This window comes from Gouania willdenowi, chromosome 14 (genome assembly GCF_900634775.1).
Source record: "Gouania willdenowi chromosome 14, fGouWil2.1, whole genome shotgun sequence".
NCBI lineage: Eukaryota > Metazoa > Chordata > Actinopteri > Blenniiformes > Gobiesocidae > Gouania > Gouania willdenowi.
In genome coordinates, this window is record NC_041057.1 from 23553374 (window position 1) to 23576507 (window position 23134).

General features: G+C 37.2%; 1 protein-coding gene across 1 annotated transcript; it reads left to right on the forward strand.

Moving 5' to 3' along the window:
- Positions 1 to 1627: 1627 nt before the first annotated feature.
- On the forward strand, positions 1628 to 22518 carry eral1 (Era-like 12S mitochondrial rRNA chaperone 1). The gene is made up of 11 exons (XM_028466739.1): positions 1628 to 1856; positions 3874 to 4029; positions 4120 to 4247; positions 4323 to 4400; positions 4473 to 4519; positions 4609 to 4670; positions 4748 to 4860; positions 10081 to 10374; positions 11001 to 11150; positions 12236 to 12319; positions 22309 to 22518. The coding sequence occupies exons 1-11, from the start codon at positions 1634 to 1636 to the stop codon at positions 22429 to 22431; spliced, it is 1458 nt and encodes a 485-aa protein (XP_028322540.1). The 5' UTR covers positions 1628 to 1633; the 3' UTR covers positions 22432 to 22518.
- Positions 22519 to 23134: the final 616 nt, after the last annotated feature.

Sequence of the window (23134 nt, forward strand, 5' to 3'; positions counted from 1 at the left end):
TAAGCCCATAAAACATAACCTTCCTCTTGTGTTACATTTCTATTAGCATCTCTTATGATAATGGGTCAGTTTTGACCCATGTCTTCAATCAGCTTTAGAATATACGGTACAAAAAAAAAGTATCTATTGTCTAATTTTTGTTCTTCATATCTTGGTTACCTTGTTAGGCTTCCTTATCCTTGAAAATATAGGTTTTAATGTTTTTGGTGTGGACTTTTGAGCCTTTTTCTATCAGTATACCCATAGATTTAAAAAAAAAAAAAAAGATTTTAATGGTAAAATGATCTTCAAGAAAAGTGACAGGTAAACTTGATATGAAACATATTTAATGATTGTTAACTACGTATGTAAAAGCTATAGAACTGTAACATGGTTCTCAAATTGTAATTTTCATTTTTTATAGGATTTCCATCCATGCCAATTACAATTACAAAGTATTTTTTCTGAAGTAAATTACAGTTCAATTATGATTACAGCAGCAGCAGGTTTTTCCAATTACAATTATATTACACCGTAATTGTAATTAATGATCAATTACATTTTTCAGTTACAATTATGTTTTCAATTACCCATGTTTAATTACAATTCAATTATGATTTGTTACCAACATTTTTTTCAATTACAATTAAATTTCAGTTATTTTTTATCCTCAGAAAGTCAATTACAATTACATTCTCAATTACTAAAGTTCAGTTACAATTAATCACAATTACTGAGCCTGAAATAAATAACCTAATAAAAGTTAACCCTCCTCTTGTGTTAGCTTTCTGTTAGCATTTCTTATGATAACGGGTCCTATATCAGCTGTAAAATACAGTAAAAACAAATATCTATCATCTAATTTCTTTCCTTTTTATAGGTTTCCTTGTTAGGCTTCTTAATCAATGAAAATATAAGTTTTAATATTTTTGGTGTGGGTGTCTGAGTCAGTTTACCCCTTGATTTATTATTTTAATTGGTAAAATGTGGTCGAAAGCTTGATATGAAACATATTTTAATAAATGTGAATTACATATGTGTAGAACTGTACATAGAACTGTAACATGGTTCTCCGGTTTTGCGTTAATTATAATTGACACGTTTTTATAGAATTTTCGTGCCAATTCCAATTCAGTTATTTGTATTTATTTTTTTGTGTATTTGATGGGGACAGTGCATATTCATGAACATCTGTAATACAGTGTAAATATGCCAGATTATAGCAAAAAATATAATTTCCATCTGTTGTCAATAGGCAGGTAACATAAAATAGAAATACATTTACAAACATTACATCCTGTATAACAATAGCAGACAGTTAAAAGTGTTCTTTCATCCACAGTTTAAGGTGCACTTTAAAAGTGGACAGTGTGGGACATAATCTTATTGTAAAAGGAAGACTGGTCCAATAGTGACTCCCTTAGTTATCTAAACTCAGTTACAATTTAATTACAATTACGACAGCAACAGAATTTTGAAATTATAATTACAACTATGCCATAATTGTAATGAATTATCAGTCACGCAATTACAATTAGAGTTGACCCCAACCCTGCAAAGGGTACAGGATGAAAAAGGTTTACCGACACGTGCAGGTGGCCATGGTGACCGATAGGGGGCGATGTAGTTTCCACACAAGCCTCGATACAAACGGATGTCGGTGTCTATTTGGTCTAAACAACATGGCGCAGCTCTGTGGTGCATCCTCACAGTGACAGTGAGCAGACATCTCTCCTCTGTCCTTTGCTGTGTTTCTGTGTCGGGTTTAACACAGCTGAGGTGTTTAAACATGGCTCTGTCAGCGGTCGGTCGCTCCCTCTGCAGACACTTCCTCGTGGCAGCTTCACAGGAAAGTGCGTCATGGTCTGTCACTGCAGGTCAGTCACTCACACAGACTTTTCAACCATTTGTCTCTTTCTCAGGGTTTTAACATTATTTGTAATTCGTTCAAATGTATTAGCCGTAAATTTGCTTAGATTTTTGGACTACGGAAATCTGTATAACTTAGGGAAGAGTTTCGCAAATGGGGTACGTGTACTCCTAGGGGTACGCGATGGCACTACAAGGGGGTACTTGAGAGAAAGATGAAAATTAACAAATCAAGTGTCAGTTTTGCTTCCACCCCAGGCGTGAGATGACCGGAAATGATAAAAAAAAAAAAATCCCATGTGGGGTCATCTGAAATTTCAGAAATATTTAAATGGATATTTGAATTTTTTAAATCATTAGTCTTTAAAACACACACACACACACACACACACACACACACACACACACACACACAATCTGAAACATATCTGTCTATACTTCCATCAAAAAGTGATTCTAGAAAAAAAACGTCTTTGGAGTTGCCAGAAATTCTAGATATAAAAAAATGGGGTCACAATCCAAAAAAGGCTGGGAACCACTGCAGTACACACTGCTTTTTTCCACTTATTTACAAAATAAGATTCTCTAAAATGTGTGTTATCACTCATTCATTCCATCATTATGCTATATAGTTGTATTTAAATAGTTTTCTAAGCAAAGTATTGTAGTTGGACAAAAGGGGTACGTGAGCCAAAAATGTTTGAGAACCACTGACTTAAGGTGACCATATTTTATTTTCCAATAAAGGAGGACACTTTAATGGAAATTAACAGGAATAAATAGGGCATTTACAAAATTAAAGGTAGGGTAGGGTTGATGATTTTCAAAAGCTAGCATGATTTTGAATGTAGCCTCCCTGATGGCTCCGCCTTTACCCCCTCCCCCCTCCCATCTGTGCTCTGTCTCACTCACATGCATGCACACAGCTGCTGCAGAAGAAGAGCTCAGCTCATTACTTGTATTGTGTAGAAACCTCGTTGTCTCATGTCTCATTCATCAGTAAGTAAACAATAAACTTTACTATTATATACAGTATGTTAAAAAACATGACTAAAAACTCTGTTTTAACTCTGTCATCGGTGACAAGCTTTCAGTCTGAGCTTGTGCATGTGAGGGATTGAGAACAAGCAGGGAGACGTGATTAGTTTAAAAAACGGTCCGTTTTTTTCCATTGGTCGAAGTCATTACAGATTTACAGCTGCTACAGATGATGGATTTTCTTTGTTCCTTTTTCAGAGAATATAAGATTTTAATTTCCATCAGGACATAAAGATAATTACAAGCAAAAACTTAAAAAGTGAATCTGGAGGAAATCGCCTACCCTAGCTTTAAAGGTTGGCCCTAAACAGGGATGTTAAATGTCTTCGGGAATACTGTATGTGTTAAGCATCATCTTGACTCAAACAAACCAAATCATCATTCAAGGGTATCAGGAAGAGACCATTGTTTTTTAACAGGATTTGTTTTCAGATAAAGGGTCAGGAAAACAAGTAACATTTTGCTCAACGATGATGAAATAATTCAAGTTAAAACAAACAGTTTTTGTGCTTGAGGAGCTTATTGGTATCAGTGCTGCAGTTTTTGCCACAGAAATGTTAAGTTAGAAAGGTATTGAATTGAAATGACATTTTGGATGTTTAAGATGGTTATACCTTCTACAAGGTCTAAAAAAAACAAGATGCTTACAATACCTAAAGATAAATCTGTTGAAATGTGTTTTTTAAATGTATTTTTTTTTACGATTGCTAATAGTTATGCTTGGATAGGAAACAGTTATTTAAAATGATGATTCCAATAAATAATTCCCATTAATTGTATCTATTTTTCATAACTGCTGTACATCTAGAGCTTAAGTTGCTGTAGAAATGTACCAGACATTTTCCATCCATTTGCAACCCTAGTGCTGTATGTGTTTTACGTGTGGATGCATCAATATTATTTTTAGGTTTGGCATTGGGATGAAAAGAAAAAGTGACATCACCCACAGCACTGTAGGCAGCAAAGTAAAGTTTGATGATTTTACAGGAAATGCTGCCTTTAGACGAGGAGCTAGGAATGGATTTAGCTTCAATCCAGCTTGTTTTATTACATCGGAGGCATTTTTGGACCGACTGATGAAAGGCAAAGAAGCACGAGCAAATGACAATTATCACCATCCAGCCTCTGTTCCAGCAGACCAAGGTAAACAGACTCTGGCTTATTGTTGCAACCCAGCCTGAACACAGATTTATTATCATCCAATATCATTATCTTTACTTTCTGTCTTTTTAGGTGAACAACTGTCTTTGTTGCTAAGACAACCTGATCAGCCTGACAATGCAAAGATTTTAAAAGTGGCCATAATAGGAGCCCCAAATGCAGGAAAGTCGACGCTGTCGAATCAGCTCCTGGGCAGAAAGGTATTCCTAACTTATCCCTTGTATACGGCAGAGTGTAGCTGTTCTGAAATAACAGTCTTTAATTCTCTCTCGCAGGTGTTTGCGGTGTCTAAGAAAGTGCACACCACACGGTCACGTGCCCTTGGTGTTCTAACAGAGAGGGACACTCAGATTGTAAGAGATTTTCCACATCCTTCTGGTTTTGATATAAACAAGTTAAAATGAGCACGTGTTTTTTCTTCATAGATTTTGCTGGACACTCCTGGTCTCACCACAGCACAAAAAGTCAAAAGGTTTTTCCCATTTTCTTTTAGTCTATAAACTTGTTGTGGTCTTTCTGTCTTGTTGAATATGAAGGACAAACTGTTTGCCTTCTTCACAGACACCATTTGGAAAAGTCTTTGCTCGTGGATCCTTGGACGGCCGTCAAAGAAGCCGACCTGAGTACGACACCATCAGTGGGAGTTCGTGTTCTCTGGTGATGTCATGCAACACCGTAATGGGCTGTAACTGTCTTGCAGTGGTGGTCCTGGTGGACGTGTCAGACAGGTGGATGTGCAGTAGACTGGACTTTGAGGTGATGAAATGCCTGGCACAGCATCCCAACATCCCAGCTATCCTGGTCCTCAACAAGGTACTTACTTGTACTCGAGCTGGGTTTGAGATATATTGAGTTTTCCATTCTGGTGATATGGAAAATTGCAATATCCAGATATATGCATTAACGATCAAAAGATTTAGAACACCACACTTTTTCCAGTTTTTTACTGGAAAATGTTCAGTTTATTGTGTCACTGCACTCTGAAATGAAAGCATAGAACAAATAAGCAATTTGAGTTGAAAAATAAATCATGGAATCAGTTTATAGACCAAAATGTATTCTAAACTTTTGACTCATCAAAGTACAGTGTTCCAACACTGCTTTTTATGCAGACAGAGGAGGTTGTAAGTAACCAAGAAAAGTTGGAACACCTGTAGTAATTAGAAGCACCAGCTTTCAAGGCTGATTCAACCTTCATTGCTGCAGAACAGCTTTAAATTGTTAACCCACTTTGTGCCTATAATTATACAAATAGGCCCTGAAAAAGGCCTATTTGTATAATTCTGAAATGTACATTTTTTTTTCTGTTTTGGGTAACTCAACCATTTATTTTTTACCTTTGGTGTTCAGTACTTACCTTTGTACCATTTCAAGCTATTCATTGGACTCGCACGACTTGAATTGCAATAAATAACTGTAAAAAGTAGGGTGTTCTAAAACTTATGACTGGTAGTGTATATTGTCATTTATTTTGTATTACAGTACTTGTTTTAGAAGTCGCTGCCTTCACTACTTCTCAGAACAGTATTAAAAGCACATTTAGATTTCTGATTGCGTTTTAATCCAGACTTTCCCCTAAACATTACCATACAGAACTCACTCACATGTGCTGCCTTATAGTCGTTTGTTCTGTTTGGGGAGGAATTGTACAAATGTGTCTACAAGCACGAAATTTGGCTTACTCGCAGTTTTTTATCTGCTTAATTTAAATCTGGTGGGAGCCGGAGCCAATTCTCAACATGGTCGCCATTTAGACTTTTCAAAATGACGGCCACCCAAAAACAGGTTCTTTTGTTACTAGCTAACCAAAAGTCACATGATTAAAATTAAAAACACATTTCTAAGGTTCTGAACCTCAGGGATTCTAAATACGTTGCCTATTTCACAAAAACCCTTGACTGGCATATTCACAGGTGGCCATATTGAATTTTCCAATATGGCCACCTGTGAATATTTAAAATGGAACATTTACAACCCAAAATTTCTTTGTTTTACAACATAGAAGCCCATCATCCTAGATCAAGTTATCTTTTTTGCATCAGCAAATTTAACCCTGATAGGAGTTGTGGTTGCCCAGGCCTAACTTCCACTAAATGTTTCAGTTAGGGATGCTCATGGTTAACCGTTTAACCACTAACCCAGTGGTTCCCAAACCTTTTTTAAATCGTAACCCATTTTGATATCACAAATTTCTGGTTATCCCAAAGACATTTTTTACTGTTACAAATCAGATTTTTTATACTGATTTATATTTTAGAAAATGAAAGTATATAGAATACAGTTGATTAAGATCGTGTGATGTGTTTTAGTTTAAAAAATAATAATAATTAAAAAATGTGAACAGCACTTATTTAATCAGTATTTTTTTCTCCAATTTCTAGACATTTTAAGGGACCCCATTTTACATTAGTTAATTTGTTATTAATAGTTATTTTATTTACATTATTGATTGAAAGCTGCTAATTTCATTTTATTATTTAAGTTAAAAACAGAGTTAAAAGAATTGAATTCATAATACAGTCTACTGATACTGATTACATACGACATGAATTTCTATTGTATTTGCCTACAGAGGGTTCACTTTAAGAAAACAGCATCTCCCATAATGCTTTGCGTGCTTTCCGGATGTTATGTACGGGCGCGTTACACCAAACGCGTCAAAAGCGGCAGGTGTACATTCACAATATATGGTGGATGCGCTTCTAAGGAGCGTCGGAGATCCCGCTGTGCATCCCGCGCCTCCTATGCGGTGCGTTTTCAAGCTTTTCTATCTGCGGATGCTTTTGACGTGCGGCCGATGCTGGAGTTAAGACTTCTGAACTTTTGGGGTATGTCCCCGTGCGTCGACCAATCAGGAGCGTTCCTCAACCGTGACGTATTCAAAAAGCACTAACCGGAGGCGGAGACAGATGGACAGACTCTTCTGCTGGAAGTAGTTGGTGTCCTGGTAGGAGATGCAAGCGCCGATGCCGGTCAGCAGGTCGTCAAACTGGGCACGAGAGAGATGGAAGTAGCGCTGAAATCGACTCTCGTCCGAGCGCATCTCTGGTAAATCCAGAAATGCCGCCGAGGCTCAAATAAAGCCAAGCCACTCTCTGGATAATATTGAGCCGATAAACGGGGGTCAGAGGCGGCGTGTTCAGCATGGAAACTCCAAACTTTATTCTCTATTCAACCACACTTCTCTATAGCCCTCTAACATCACAGTGAACACACTGAGTCACACCAAAATACATCCGACCGGAAACACCGCCTTCTCAACACAATAATGTTCCCCACCATATGACAGCCACTGGGTGAATTATGAACATAGCTGATCACCACAATATCATTTAATGTATGAACACCACCGGCAAAAGAGAAGCCCTTCCCCTCGACTCGTGTTCTGTGCATCTTCGACGCTGGTGACAAGCGTCTGTATTCAATGAGCACAAGTGTCCAACTATGCGCGAGGCACGATTTTGACGCCCAAAACGTGTTTGGTGTGAACGTACCATAAGAAAAGACCTGGAGCAGCTTATTTTTCTTCTTCCTTTTTCTTCAGAGCAGCTGCTAGTGAATGAATGAATGCCAAGTTATATCAAGTCATAGTTTCTGCACCCTTTATGTGTCACCCTTTTTTGAAAAAATATAAAGCCAAGCTTTATTTTCCATTTCTGACTTCCTGTGAAGTTTTTTTGATCATAATCTACAGACCCCCACTAGGAGTGTGACGAATATCTCGATACGGCGATATATCGCAATATTTTTTCACACGATCAATTATCGATATGCTCGTGCTAAGTATCGATTTTTTTTTTTTTAAAATTTTTTGGATTTAAGATTTATTTTATTATTTTCAAAACCTTTTCTGTTTTTTCACTAAAATGTGCAGGTAGGTCTTGACAGAAATTTTGTTGCTGTTTGTTAAAGGAACCAATATATTGTTTACTGGAATATTGCACTATAATGGTGTCACTGGTAAGAAAGACCCTATTTGTTGTTTACAGAAAGCACTATTGGAGATACTTATTCGTTTACATTGGTATGTTGACACTTATTTACAGAAATGTTGCACTAAAATAGTGTCACTGTTCATAGGACACTTTTTCAATTTATTGTCTTTCAGAGATATAAAATAAATTTTTTATTTTTTCTTGTTATGTCATTGATTATCATAGATTGATTTCTGACCAATATATCGATAATTACAGTATCGTCATATCATGAGATAATCGTTTTTGTGAGCTTTGTATCCCGTATCGTATCGTGAGGTACCCAGAGGTTCCCACCCCTAGACCCCACATGGGGTCACAACCCCAAGGTGAAAAACACTCCGCTAACAGGTAACAAAACCTTAAACCGATTAATACTCATGGTTCATTTATTCAAACTGGGCGCTTATGTCAATCGTCTCATGGGGGCGTGTTGGATCCACATTGTGTATCTACCTTTATGATCTCAGCCTACAGCAGCTGAAGCAGAGTGGGCGGGTCTTACGGTTTACAGAGTGTGCACCAGGCTTCCCAGAGAGCACCTCAACAAGTGGATTTTTCCTAATAAAAACCAGTAGACTAAACAATCCTTGTTAAATACAGTGCTGCAGGTGTCTGATTTTAAAAATCCTAATATTCTGTTATTGTTTATGCTTGTGTTTGCAAGTGCGGTATTTTGGAATAGCTCATTCACAGTTTGTGACAGTTTGTGATTGTACTTGCAGGCCCCTTGCCTGCAAGGATAATATTATTTATCTGTTTTATAAAACATATTGCAGTGGAATAATGCCATTGAACGAGAATAGCTGTCTATGTGACTGTTATTCATGCCCAAAGAGCAGGGCCCCACACCCTTGACTTCTCAACACATCTTTTTGGGAACTGGAAAAGCTGAAAGTGCAACTGAATGTTGCGGCAAAGCAATGGTACATGTTTATTCTGGGGCTTACACAGAGAGTTTCCAAAATGGCGGAAATTTAATGTTTTGCAGAGTGAGGTGATAACACGGGAAATACTGGGAACAAACTAGAACAAATATGGTGTCAAGGCAACCACTGTCCTCCTTGTTTGGGAAGAAACACAAGAAATCACAGTAAGAATTAAGGCTGTGCAATTAATCGAACTTGGATTATGATTTTGATTGTAACACTCAACGATTACAAAAATAACAATCAAGATGATTTATTTGCTATATAAAAAAAACTTCCACAATTTATGACATCTACAAAGAATAAAGCTTGGCACACATGAGAAAAAAATATTATTGATACTTATTTTAAGTTGTTTAATGCACACACATGCAAGCTCCTGCGCCCCGCCCCTCTCAGAGCTAAAGCTAGCCTACAGGCTAACACAAGGAAAGTTGTTGCTAGCGGTCTTGAAACATGGCAGGAGAAACGCAGCAAAAACACTTGGTAAACGAGCATCAAATTCTCTTCTTTGGGAGCACTTTGGGTTTGATGATGAAGACCTAGAACACACATCACGTGCAAGATGTGTTTTGTTTTGTGCAAAAGTGAACATACTTGATTTTAGTGTTTCAAGGATTTTATTTATGTTTAGAGAATATATTTTGTTGTTTTGTACAAAAAACAAATAACTTTTTAGTTGACAAATAATCGTTTCAGTAATCGTGATTTCAATTTTGACTAAAATAATCGTGATTGTCATTTTTTCTATAATCGAGCAGACCAAGTAAGAATGAAGGAAAAACACCTCAATGCATCCTTTTTCGGGACTCCACCTCCCACAATGCAATGCCCGATTTTTTTTCCAACAATGTCAGTAATGTCAGTGTTTACAGTGCTAAACAAAAGTAACTTTCGAGCAGCAAGTTTAACTTTTTACATCTTTTTTTTTTAGCAAATATTCTTTGATTTATTGACCTTTGAGGCCTACACTATGTCTATATTTGATCTCCAACAGCTTTAAGATGTGCTGTTGTTTCGTAGCTATTAAATTATGTTTTTGCTACTCTACTGTGGATTATTACACAGCAGCGGCAGCACTCAAACCTGGTGTTTCCTGTGCTTTTATCAATACTTTCTCTTCCTCTCAGGTGGACCTGGTGAAGGCTAAGGACAGACTGTTGGATATCACTGCTCAGCTGACATGTGGAATGGTGAATGGGCACAGGATACGAATCAGGCCTGTGATCAAACCGCCGTGGGCTAAGAAAAGGCAGGACACGCCATTAGACATGGACAGCTCAGTACTAGATAACCCTGTAGAGACGAAGTCAGGGATGAACAAAGAGCAGCTGAATGAGCTGCGCAGTCAGCTGGGCTGGCCCAACTTCAAAGATGTTTTCATGCTGTCGTGTGTGGACAAAGAGTCCGTGGAGACACTGAAGGTACTCCGGAAAGAACAAGCTCAGAGCTCAAATAAAGTGTACTAATCATATGTTTGACAAAAGAGAAGCCAACTTCTCATTAACCTTGTTGTTTCAAAATAGGGTTGCAAAGGGTCTGAACATTTCTGCTAAATTGAAGGTTTGCCCTTACCAAGGATTATGCCTCAGTTATTTAAAATTTCCAATAAATACTTCCCAGGGAAAATGTATTCTTTTGAATATTCCCAGTCTTAAGTTCACATACATATTTACCCTTTGCAACCGTAAGTCAAACTGTCTTTCATACAGATTACCCATATTGGAATTGAATCTGTTATTGGTCAACGCTGCCCAAAAAACATTGCAGATACAGTACAACCACCCAACCAGCCCTTTAGCATTATCTTTGACATTTTATTACTAACTATTCCTCGTCCTCAGAGATACAACTAGTAATACTTAGTAATAAGGTGGTAATAAACCCTTTCCTAGCGTGCATCCATGCATGCTGTATATCAGGGAACAGAGTCTTTTAAATTCTGAAAGAAGGAATGATCTTCACCTAATTTTGAAAAATAATGGGTTTGTTTTTTCCAGTACATGTGAACGCTTCCCAGGGTTGACACGTATTCTTCTTGTTCATGCAGCATTACTTCCTGCTGGCAGCAAAGCCTGGCGTGTGGCAGTACCACAGTGAAGTCCTGACTGATCAGAGACCAGAGGACGTCTGCACCAACATCATCAGAGAGAAGCTGCTGGAGTATCTGCCCGAGGAAGTGCCCTATTCAGTGACACAGGTGAACAATAACTCCACTAGTAACTGGGATACAGCAGTGGTTCTCAACCTTTTCAGCCCACGACCCCCAAAATTAAAGTGCTAGAGAGTGGGGACCCTCACTGTACCTGAACGTGGTTGAACACAGACATTGAAGAACGGCCATGTGGAGAAAGGGCCATCTATAAGAGGGAATAAAGGGGAGAGCTTTTTGGGGCCCATCCATAAAGTCAGCAAAATGATGATGCATTGTTCTATGAATTTGTAATAACCACATTTATTTATTCATCTGAATAATATCCACTGTTATCTAGAAAGTTTAGTATTATGTGAGCCATAGTGTAGTCATCTTAAAGATGTAAATCCTTGTTTTAATCGGTAATAAAATGGGTTAAAAGTGACCAAAAATGGTGGAAAAGGTGGTTAAATGGGATTTTAAAAACCACAGAAATTGGTTAAAAGTTGCAAATTAGAGTGGCCAAAAATGGACAGAAAAAGTGATTAAAAAGGGGTTCAGTATCAATATTGGCTTAAAAGTGGCAGAAAAGGGGAGGAGGGTTGGGGTGTTGTAATTTAAAAAGTAGGAACAATTAGTTTAAACTGGCAAATAATGAACATGACAACATGTGAATGTGGTTAAATTGGCAGAAATAAGCATTAAATAAGGTGAAAAGAGGCTAAAAGTGACAATAATGGGTCAACATATGAGTCATTAGTTGGTAAAAGTAGTGGAAACGGTTTAAGTGCTGTAAATGTCTTGAAAGTGGAACAAAATGTGCAGAAAATGCATTAAAATATTTGACTTGATGCAAAAGTAGCAGAAATGGGATTAATATAGTAAAATTGCATTAAAGGGAGCAAAAATATGGGAAGGAAAAAGTGATGAAAATAGGTTAGAATATGACAAGTTTGGTGTAGTTGCAGAAAAAGGGTCAAAATAAAAAAAAAAAAAATGGGCTCAAACTGTTGAAAAAATATTTTTAATTTTTTGTGCCCAGTGTCTCACAACCCCAAGGTTGAGAACCCCTGGTATACAGTGTACATCCCAGACTTGTTACTAAACACTGTTGTCCTGTTTTAATGATATGCAATGTCTCACTTTTTCAGTCCATTGATCTCTGGCAAGAGGAAGAGGAAGAGGGTGGGATTGATATTTTTGTGAAACTTTACACCAAGAAAGAGAGTCACATGGTAAGGATTATTACAAATATCAGTTCTTTTAAAGTTGATTATGTACACTAAGTGGCTTTGCTAAGTCTGAAACAGAATGTTGGCACATCAGAGCAGGAAAAAATGTATTGCCTGTCTACTTAGAATTTACCTTTTGTACATCACCTCAATGTACTACTGTGTAAACATTTTAAAAAGGTCAGTTTTTCATCATTACCAGCCCTTCCAAAAAGAAGCATTTGATACCATTGTGTTCAAAGCAGCCAATATAACTCCAGGAGTGGAGGGAGTTAGTGTCTAATCATAAGCTTTAATCTGTGACCTTAGTTTTTTTATAGATATATACAAGTGATCTTAAAACAATCTGCCCTGGTAGAGAATTAACTCCTTGTATGTCACAGAAACGCTGTGAAAGGAGCATGACTGATCAAGTGACGCACATGGAGATTATTTAAGATGTAAAAACGTGATACACAATGTGACGATGAACCAACAATGACAAAGGAGGAAAATCTATATAGAAAGTGGTTGGTCTTGTGAAATCCTTGCCCCTGTACCTCTTCTTACAACATTTTTTATAGTTTTTATTCTGTTTTTGTTCTGTACTGGCGTACAGATGCCTTAATGACAAAACCATTCAGAAATGTGACTTTACTGCTATATACACTTAAAGGTAGAAATTTAAATATTGAGGCTTGTCATGCTTTGTGCACTGGTGCATTCATATTGGAACAAGAAATGTTTCTCCTCATACTGGTCTCACAAAGCCCGGAGCATAAAAGTGTCTAAAATACACCAGTCTATGGAAGCACCAAACTTTACCCCTAACAATTCTGACAGTTACATACTGTTTACTCAAAGTATTTAATTTTGCTTACAGTATGCCTCGTCATGGAAATGTTATATAAAACAATTAAATGGATAAGTAAATAATTTTTGCACTCTACGGAATAATTTAAACTCATAGTGGCAGATTCACTAAAGGTTTAGGGGTATTAAAATGTGTGCAAACGTCACTCCACGCACTAAAAAGGGTACAAACCCCAGGGAATCAGGACTACGCGTCACAATGCGCCCACAATCCGTCAAGTGTGTTTCCCTCTGATTAATATGTAATGTTGGCAGATCTCAAAATTGGAGGGGGAAATGCAAATAAATTCATTGGCTGCCAGCCATTTTCAGAACAGCAACCCCCCTCCCTGCCAGACATTTTAGAGCATTTTGACTAATTTTAAAGACCCACAGAATATTTTTTACTATGACTATGTCAAATCCAAAACAACATTCTGAAAGAATAGACTCTCTACTTTCATTAGAAAAAAAATTGTTTGCTTGTCGATTTAAGTCCACACATGCTCTGCTCAAGTGTGAGCTGCTGTGAGCTTCACCTTCTTTTCTCATAGCACCATTTTCTCCCTGGTCAAGTCTTTTCCTCCTCCTCTGACCTCTGACCTCTGCCCAGCCAATCTCTCATCCAAAGGTGCACTGCTGCCACCTACATGGCACCTGTTGGTTACTACATCAAGGCTGATATTCACGTGAGACCTCAGTCACAGTCTCTCCTAACAACCCCCGTTGAAAAACACGATTGACGTACATTTACGTTAATAGCAGTGAACGTTTGGATTTGGAATTATGTATATGTACATCAATGGCAGTCAATGAGTTAATGCAGTGGACGCAATGCAATTCATTAAATCTGGAACTGTTTGCGGTGACTGTTTCTGCATCGAAAACGGTACGACTCACAGGCAGGTGCAAACTCACAGCTTCACACACAGAGATCAGTGAATGTTGACACGATATACAGCGGAGATGAAAAAAAGGCTGCAGTTAACCTTTCTAGTATAAGAAAATAATTTAAATAAACCAATAGTCAATATTAACAGCCACTGAATAAGAAAATGTAGAGTAAAGTGTGTGTGAGGGAGAGAAACTGCTAGTCTGGTGTGGCTGCTTTGCACGGAGCTCCATGGCTGTCGCTCCGGACGCACTGCTCCAGTGAGCTCCTGTGTCTTCATCTGCATGTTTTGACTCAAACTCTCGTGTTGCGTTGATAGCAAGGAGCGTTAGGCCAGAATCAGCTGAGCAGTTGCATGATTTACACAGCAATTGTTCAAATATGAGGGTGTGTGACAAAGTGATACTCAGGAGCTCAGATCTTCCATGGACTGATAAGGGCAAAGTTAAAGGAACTGACTGGAGCAGCCTCATTAAATTAGTGGGATAAAATAACATTAGGTTTAAAAGTATATTAAACAGCATTTTTATTTGTTTATTTTGTTTTCTACATTATTAAATGTGCAGCAGACAGATAAGTCCACCTGCCTCCAATTTACCTTCTTCAAATGTCATTTTGTGCTTCTGTGCACACACCTCTTCACGGTGAACGAGCAAAATGTTCATTTAAATTGGGCGGTCTCAACCACAGCAGGTGAGGAAACAGCGCCACCAAATGATTTAGGGACGCACATGGTTTCCTACCCTTTATTATAGATGTTAGTGAATCTGTCCCATAAAGTCATACTGTATATTCAAATTGAATTCAGTTTTCTGGTCCACACCTGCTTAAGGAGCTCCTTTGCTCCCTGAGTCTCTCTCATTTAGTTTTTGAGCTGTGAATATTTGAGCAGATTTCCTCAATCATGCATATTTTTTTTTTTCCAACAATGTCTATTATTTTTTGCTTTACAACACACAACAACAGTACAACCTCCCAGACACACACCCGTGCTTCTGCTTCTTCAAAAAGAATGTCATGTTACAGGAGTGTACAGAGACATCCATATTTCCAAGAAAAAAAAAACAAAGGGTAACTAAAAAAATGAATATAAAACTCAAAAGGTATAGTCCCAAGTCAGATTAGTCTCATGAGTCCTCATTACGATCCTCGGATAGATTCAAACGTTCCACGTAGGTGATAAATGGCCTCCATATGGATTCGAACAAGTCACTTTTCCCTTTCAGAAGATATGTAATCCGTTCCAGTGGTAGAATTGTCAACATCTTTTTGGCCCATTGACCAATACTGGGAGCCCTACAGCTTTTCCAGTTCAGTGCAATCAGAAGCTTGGCTTGTACTAAACCAATGTCAATAAGAATCCGTTCACATTTAGTGTATTTAGGATAGTTTGGATAAATTCCCAAAATGAAAAAAGCAGGTTCTTGAGTTAAGCTTTTTGAGATGATGTCTTTTAAGTTAGTGTAACTGCATTCCAAAAAGACTGAATTACCCTACATTCCCAAATGCAGTGAAAAAGTGTACCCTTTTCTTCATTACACTTTGTACAAGTATCTGGAATGTCAGGGTTGTATTTATTCAATTTAACTGGAGTGATGTAAACTCTCATTAACCACTTATATTGCAGTATCCTTAACCTTGAGTTAATAGTTTGTTTTTGGGCTTTTATACAAACAGAACGCCATTCTTCAAGAGATAGATTAATTTCTAGGTCCTTTCTCCATGCCTCTAGTTTAATAGTTGAGTTCTCTGAAGAATTTGACGCCAATAAATTATAAAATTGTGAGATTGCTCCTTTTTTCGAACTGTCTTCAGTAACTAAGACCTCTAATTTAGATTTAAATGGTTTTAAAAGATTGCTTTGTTTTTTCTGAATAAAGTTTCTAAGTTGAAGATATTTAAAAAAGTATTTCCTATGTATATTATATTTATATTGAAGAGTTTCAAATGACATCATATCATCAGTGTATAAATCCTGAATTTTACCCAAACCATTTAGTGCCCATTGTTTAAACACTGCATCTGCTCTGCCTGGTTTAAATTCTTGGTTTGCCCATATCGGGCTCAGCTGTGACAGAGTAACTGGTTCTTTCATAAATGTTTTAGTATTGTACCATACTTCAACCATATTCTTAACAATTGGATTTGTGGTTTTTTTAAGTAAGTTAGCTTCTGAATCGGATAAAATATATAGAGGTAAAGATGGGCTTAAGACCCTATTTTCCATTTCTGTCCACTGGGGAGCATCCGTTGTACTGAAATAATACCTGATGGACCTAAGTTGCGCTGCCCAGTAATACCACATTATATTTGGACATTTCAGTCCTCCATCTCCATGAGATAAATGAAGTAGGGACAGCCTTATCCTAGCTCTTTGGTTTTTCCATATGAAGCTTAGTATTAATGTTTTAATCTTCTTAAACCAAACATTTGGAGGTGGTAAGGGAATATTCTGAAAGATGTACAGCAATTTGGGGAGTATATTCATTTTGTAAATGTTGATTCGACCAACCAGAGACATGGGTAGAGACATCCATCTATTAACGTTATCAGTTATTTCTTTAGTTACAGATTCATAATTATTTTTAACTATTAGATCCAAACTTGGGAGTATTTTAATCCCTAAATACGTAAACTGGTGGACTGAATGAAACTGTGAGGTTACTACAGGAGGTGTATCTCTCTTTTTTTTGTCCAGCAGGAGAATAGAGGATTTAGATCTATTTATAGTATAACCTGAGATATGACCAAACTCATCGATTAGTTGTAGCAAGGCGGGGATAGATTTATCTAATTGAGAGAGAAATAATTATATGTCATCCGCGTATAATGAGAGTCTATGTTCTACTTGATCAACTACAATTCCAGAAATATGTGTATGTGCACGTACTGCTATGGCTAGTGGTTCCAATGCTAGAGTGAACAGGAGAGGTGACAGGGGGCAGCCCTGCCTACACCCACGCATTATTTTAATTGGAGTAGACACATTTTTGTTTGTCAGAATTTCTGCCGTGGGATTTATATAGAGTAACTGAACCCACCTGTGGAATGTTTCTCCATGTCCAAATCGTGACAAAACATTGAAAAGATAAGGCCACTCAACCCTATCGAATGCCTTCTCAGCATCAAGAGAGAGGAGCATTGTCAGAGCCATGAATAACGTTAAGGACCCTACGTACATTGTGCAGACCTTGGCCACCCAAAACAAAACCATTTTGATCTCTATGGATAACTGTCGGAAGGGAGTCTTGTAAACGCATTGCCAGCAATTTACAGAGTATTTTTAAATCTGAGTTAAGCAAACTTATTGGCCTCATATTACCACATCTATCATTAGGTTTCCCTGGTTTAGGTAAGAGAACAATTAATGCGCGAGTCATCAAGTCAGGAAGGCTACCATTATTAAATGCTTCTAGATACATTTCTAGCATCGGCTTTATTATTTTATTTAAGAATTTCTTATAAAAGTCAATTGGGAACCCATCAGGACCACCTTTCTTTCCAAGTCGCATATTGTCAATCACCCTTTTTATTTCTTCTTCACTAATATCGGCTTCCAACTGTTCATTAAAATCATCTGTAATAGTGAGAATAGATCATTTATCCAGAAATGCATTATGTAGAGTAGACTAAAGTCTACACCTTCCTTAGAATCATACAGTTTTCCAAAATAATTTTTAAACTCTATATTTATTTCCTTTGGGTCCACTACAGTCATTCCATTTACATTTATTATTGAGGTAATGTTTTTTTGAGCCTCCAGTTGTCTAATTTGCCAGGCTAGGATTTTGCCAGGCTTCTCTCCTTGCTCATAAAAAGTTTGATTGAGTCTTATGATATTAGAGGTCGCCCGGTCTGCAGATTCTTTATTATACTCGGCTTTTAACAGTAACAATTCTTTTTCTGCCAATGGATTTTTATTTTTGAAAAAAACTGTTCCTCTAATGTTTTTATTTTCTCTTCCAATTGAATTCTTTTTTTTTGTGAATCCTTAGACTTTGATGATGTAAAAGAAATTATATGCCCCCTTAGAACGGCCTTAAAGGCCTCCCACCTGATACAGGCTGTGGTTTGTGTAGTGTTCATGTCAAAATATTCATCGATTTTTATCTCCTACGTATTTAAGGAATTCCTTTTCCTTAAGCCATTTTAGGTGCAGGCACCATCTAGGGGGGTCCGACCTAAGATCCTTATGGGAATATACAATACTACAGGGAGAGTGGTCTGATGCTGTTCTACTGTCGTAGTAACAGTTAATTATATTTGGTAATAACGCTGCTGAAATTAGAAAGTAATCTATGCGAGAATATGAGTTAAAAGTTTTAGAATGGCAAGAATACATTATGTCAATGGGTTTACGATGACGCCAAATATCTAGCATATTTAAGTCCTTCATAAAGTCCTGGATGACATCCCTACTTTTATGATGAGTTAAGTCAGTCCCAGTTGATCTATCTAAAGTAGGGTTCAAAACACAGTTCCAATCCCCACCAATGATGGTTTTTCCTGAGATGGATGAAATGGTTAGAAAGAGATTTGTGAAAAATTGATCATCATCTATATTAGGCCCATAAACATTTACCAAATTGATTTTTTCATGTCAAATAAGTCCTTGAATTACTAAATATCTACCAAATTTATCCTTAATAACATTTGTGACCTGGAAAGGAACCGATTTATGAATTAAAATAATAACACCTCTTGCCCTTGAAGTAAATGAGGCTGCATACAGACTTCCCTGCCACCTTCTGCTTATCTTTATATTATCGTCTTCTAAAGTATGGTATGGGTCTCTTGTAAAAAAAACTATTTTAGACTCCATATCTTTCAACTTGTTCATGACCTGTTGGATTTTTTTTTACACCATTCAAGCCTCTGCAATTCCAGGAAGTACATTTAACTTGTGTCATTTAAACATAATGTAAACAACATTACACAAAGGAAGTGTCTGAGAGGTAAAACACAGAACGATGGTTTGAACTAACCACACACGTAAAAAACAAACAAAACCTTTCATCCCTCATCCCAGAAAACTGGGCAACCCGTGAAAAGCGTAGCTTCCGACCACAAAAATTTCAGATCTCCGATCGGTTAAAGTAACTTTATAACGTGTAACCACCCCTCCCCTGCTGCTATTAATACAATGTATCCTTTAGAGAACTTGAACTGCTCCGTTAAGCTAATACAAACATATTATTACTATTATCCTAAATGTAATAAATATAATAATTATAGACTGTAATTTTTATAAAAATTTTTGCCTGCGTGAAAGTGTCATTTTACCTGAACAACTGTAATATACAGTAAAACAGTCTATTCACCAGTCTATTTGTCTTGCTGGATCCTTGTTTTGAAGCTCTGAGCCTCTGCAGCTGTGGTGAACCTGTGTGTAGTTTCCCTGTGTGTGTGTTAACACACACAATGTTTCTGGGGGAATGATGCCGTGTCTCAGCCCGAGCTGGCGCAGTATGGCAAGCCCTTTTAACATTTAATAAGTCTGGCAGACATGTAGCAATTTAGTTTTCACTAGTGGAAATTACATTTGAACATGTTCAAATGTAATTTTGACATGTTGAAATGTTAATTCAAGATATCTGTAAAGCCATTTTCACACGTAACAAATATATTTCAACATGTCAAAATGTCATTTCGACATGTAGAAACTGAATTACAGATATCTGCAATTACATTTTTACATGTAACAATTATATTACAGATATCTGCAATTGAATTACAATTGCAGATATCTGCAATTGTAATTGCAGATATCTGAGAATGAGACATAATAACCATTATGTCTCATTCTCATAATGGTTAGAATGAGACATTAATTGGGTCTGTCTAACTTTACTGAAGTCCTGATGTGGTGATTTATATGCTCCTGCTCCTCTGACATTGTTACACTGAATGATTATGATTTATACTACACTATTGTTTCGTTATCTTGAGATAATTATCACAGGAAAATAAAGTCTCGTTATCTCGAGAAAATTAAGTCGTGATCACGGGAAAACAGAGGAAAAAAATGTATGAAAGCATGGCCCTTTAGGGCTTCCGTACATTTTACTGTTTGACTCATTTCTGAATAAAACATTCAATTATTTTTGTACTATTACTCTCACAACAGCTCATATTAAGAGCTTTAAAACGTTCCAAATTTACCTTATTTGTTTTAAAAACTACTTTAAACGTCAGATAATCCTCTATTAGTTCCATAACAGGGAATTTTGCTCTTTACAGAAGCAGTAGAATATTCAGAAAAAAGACAGGAGAAGAGCTAAAGAAAACAGCAAAGGAAGTGCTAAAAAAAACACAACAGTTGACATGGATTAACAAAGAAAGCTTCTAAATCCTGGATTATTTAACGCATTAATAATGAGTGAATAAATGAGGGAAGCAGTTCTCATTTTACTGTTTTTATATGGAGGTATTTGCTTAATCATGGATGTTAAACTTACACCATCCAGTCTGTGTAACAACATACTTTGGAGTTTTTGTTCAAAGTCAATGTATTCAAAGTCTTAAACTAATCAATTCAAAATAAACACTGAACTAAATCCACAGAGGATTGTAATCCCAGTTCCTACCACAGGAGGGCACAGTGAGCCTTTTGGTACACAAAACGGGATGCTATCTTATTTTTTCCTGGCTTATTCTTATTAAATACGTAAATGTTTGATTTCTTTTAAATGCACTATGTAAACACTTTATAGCTTCACCAATGGGGCTTTTTAAACAAGTGAGGAAGAAGAGCAAAGAAAAGCTCTTATCTGAAGAACTGTGGTTAAGAGCTGACCTGTTAGTAAAATGCTCACATTTATAACAGCAACAAATAAAAAGTCAAAAGATGAATAATTAACAAATCTAAGAACAATAACTTGAAATCTAACACAATTATAATCACATAGTGACAGGTTTTTGATTCTAGCCTCTAAGTATTTCCCGTCTTGTCTTTTAAGCTGTGATAAGACGGAGTGCAATGACTCATTGTACTGTTAGCAAAGCTCACTGATGCTTGTGTTACAATCATAAGAAAATGTAAGTGAGGATGCTGCTCCACATGGCAGTACGCTGCATGAGGGAATTCAGAAGATCTATCCATCCATTCCTCTGTAAAAATGTGATCGGAGCTGAGAAGTCACTGCGGTTAAAGGGCTGTAAGTCAAAAAATAGTTGAAGATAGAGAAAAGTTGAAAGACAACAGACAGCTGCATATTTTGAAAGTCGAATGATTGAAATCGGTTGAAAAATGGCCAAACAGCCGAAGTTCAAAGCTGAAGGGAATTCAGGGCTTTGCCAATTTAAATGAATGGGAACATTTTGGAACAAAATAAATCGATAAAAACTTTTTGACTAAAAAAGTACAATCAGAAATGTGGCAAATCTTTGACGTGTTTTGATATCTTAACTGTCGAAATCGGTCAAACACTGAAGGAGTTGAAATGTGTAGAAATCTGCGACGAAAGTAAACTCTGTAATAAGAATGTAACGATTCACTCAACTCCTGATTCGATTCAATACGCAATACTGGGTTCATGATACATGACTGAAAAATATTCATAATACTGTACTATCTCTTTTATATTTCATTGTCAAAAGAATCCCTTGATAAACTATGCAAAACAATGCAATTTAATTAAGAATAAATAAATAAATTGTACAAATGAAGAAGAAGCCGATTCATTTTTTCTGGCTCTACAGTAAACTATGCAAAACTACATAATAGTTCCTTTTCTTTTTAAAAGTGTAACTGAAAATGTATTTTGTGCCTTAACAATTGGACTTTAAAACAAATCCCATATCAAATAAAAAATATAGAAATAAACAAACTATGGCTTTCATTCTCTGTCTCTTGTTTCTCTCTTTCCTCTCTGTTCCCCTCTTACCTTGGATTTCACATGTTCTTTCTTTCTCACTTCTTTCATTTTGTCTTGGGGAAGCCAAAATGCTTCCACACTTCTGATTTAAAACACGGTGGTGGGTCCTGAATTTCAAATTCTAAATAGATAGTGCCCTCTGCTGTAAAAAAAAAAAGTACTGCCATTCAATTTCAGAGTATCAATGTGCACCGTGACACCTTTGAAATGAATACATTTTTAACTGCCTCACGATTAATCTTTACGTCCCTATGCTATAATGATAAAGTAGAATAACAATAGTTATTCCTGCATCCTCACTAATAAATAGTAGGATTGAAAGAACAGCGTTCTGTGTGAGGAGGTGTAGGCTAATCAGTGTTTGATGTTGGGGATGTTTGTTGTACCTGCAGAAGATGGTGATCGGCGTGGCTGGACAGATGGTGGCCCGCATCGCCCAAGAGGCAGGCGAGGACCTGAGCCGAGTCTACCTCCAGGAAGTCCGATTGAAACTCTCCGTGAAGCTGAGAAAGTAACCCTGGACTGAAGGAAATCAGCCTGATCTCATGATAATGTGGCAATTAAAGGAATACATGCGTCAATGGCTGCATGTAAAAAGATAATATTATGATTGATTTTTTTATTCATTGGTGTAATTGGGGCCCGAGCACCTAAGGCGGTGCGAAGGCCCCATTATTTTACCACCAGTTTACTTGGATCTTTAAGGTCCTTTCCGAGGGTGCAATTTCATGAAATGGCAGGACGGTATAGTTTGGTGAAAAATTTAATGTGGAGTGTTTTGATGCAATTTCGGGACCTGAGCTTTTGTAAAGGCTCAAACATACTCGGACGGACCCCACGCACAACGGACTCAGTGCGGACTGTCCGCTCTCCTCAGAGCTTACACACTTGGGCGCATCGCCTCGTAGTAGTTTCCATTAAAATTCTACATGTCCCATGATTCTTAGCGCTTCTCTGTAGCCCTTGTTCTCCTGGGACGTGTTTTAAAGGTGTCGCTACTGTTGTAGCTCTTCTGCCAGTCTCTGCTCTAAACTGTGTTTATCTCTCCTCCTCTGTTTCACCAGGAGGATGAAACACAGGTCGGTGTTACATTTAATGCAGATCGATGCAGTGACGAGCAGTGTTTTGTGCGACACCAACGACGCGGAGAAGTTAGCGCGGTAGTAAAATCTGAGCTTTGCATTTAATTGTCCTGAAGACACGGACTCCGCTTTGCGG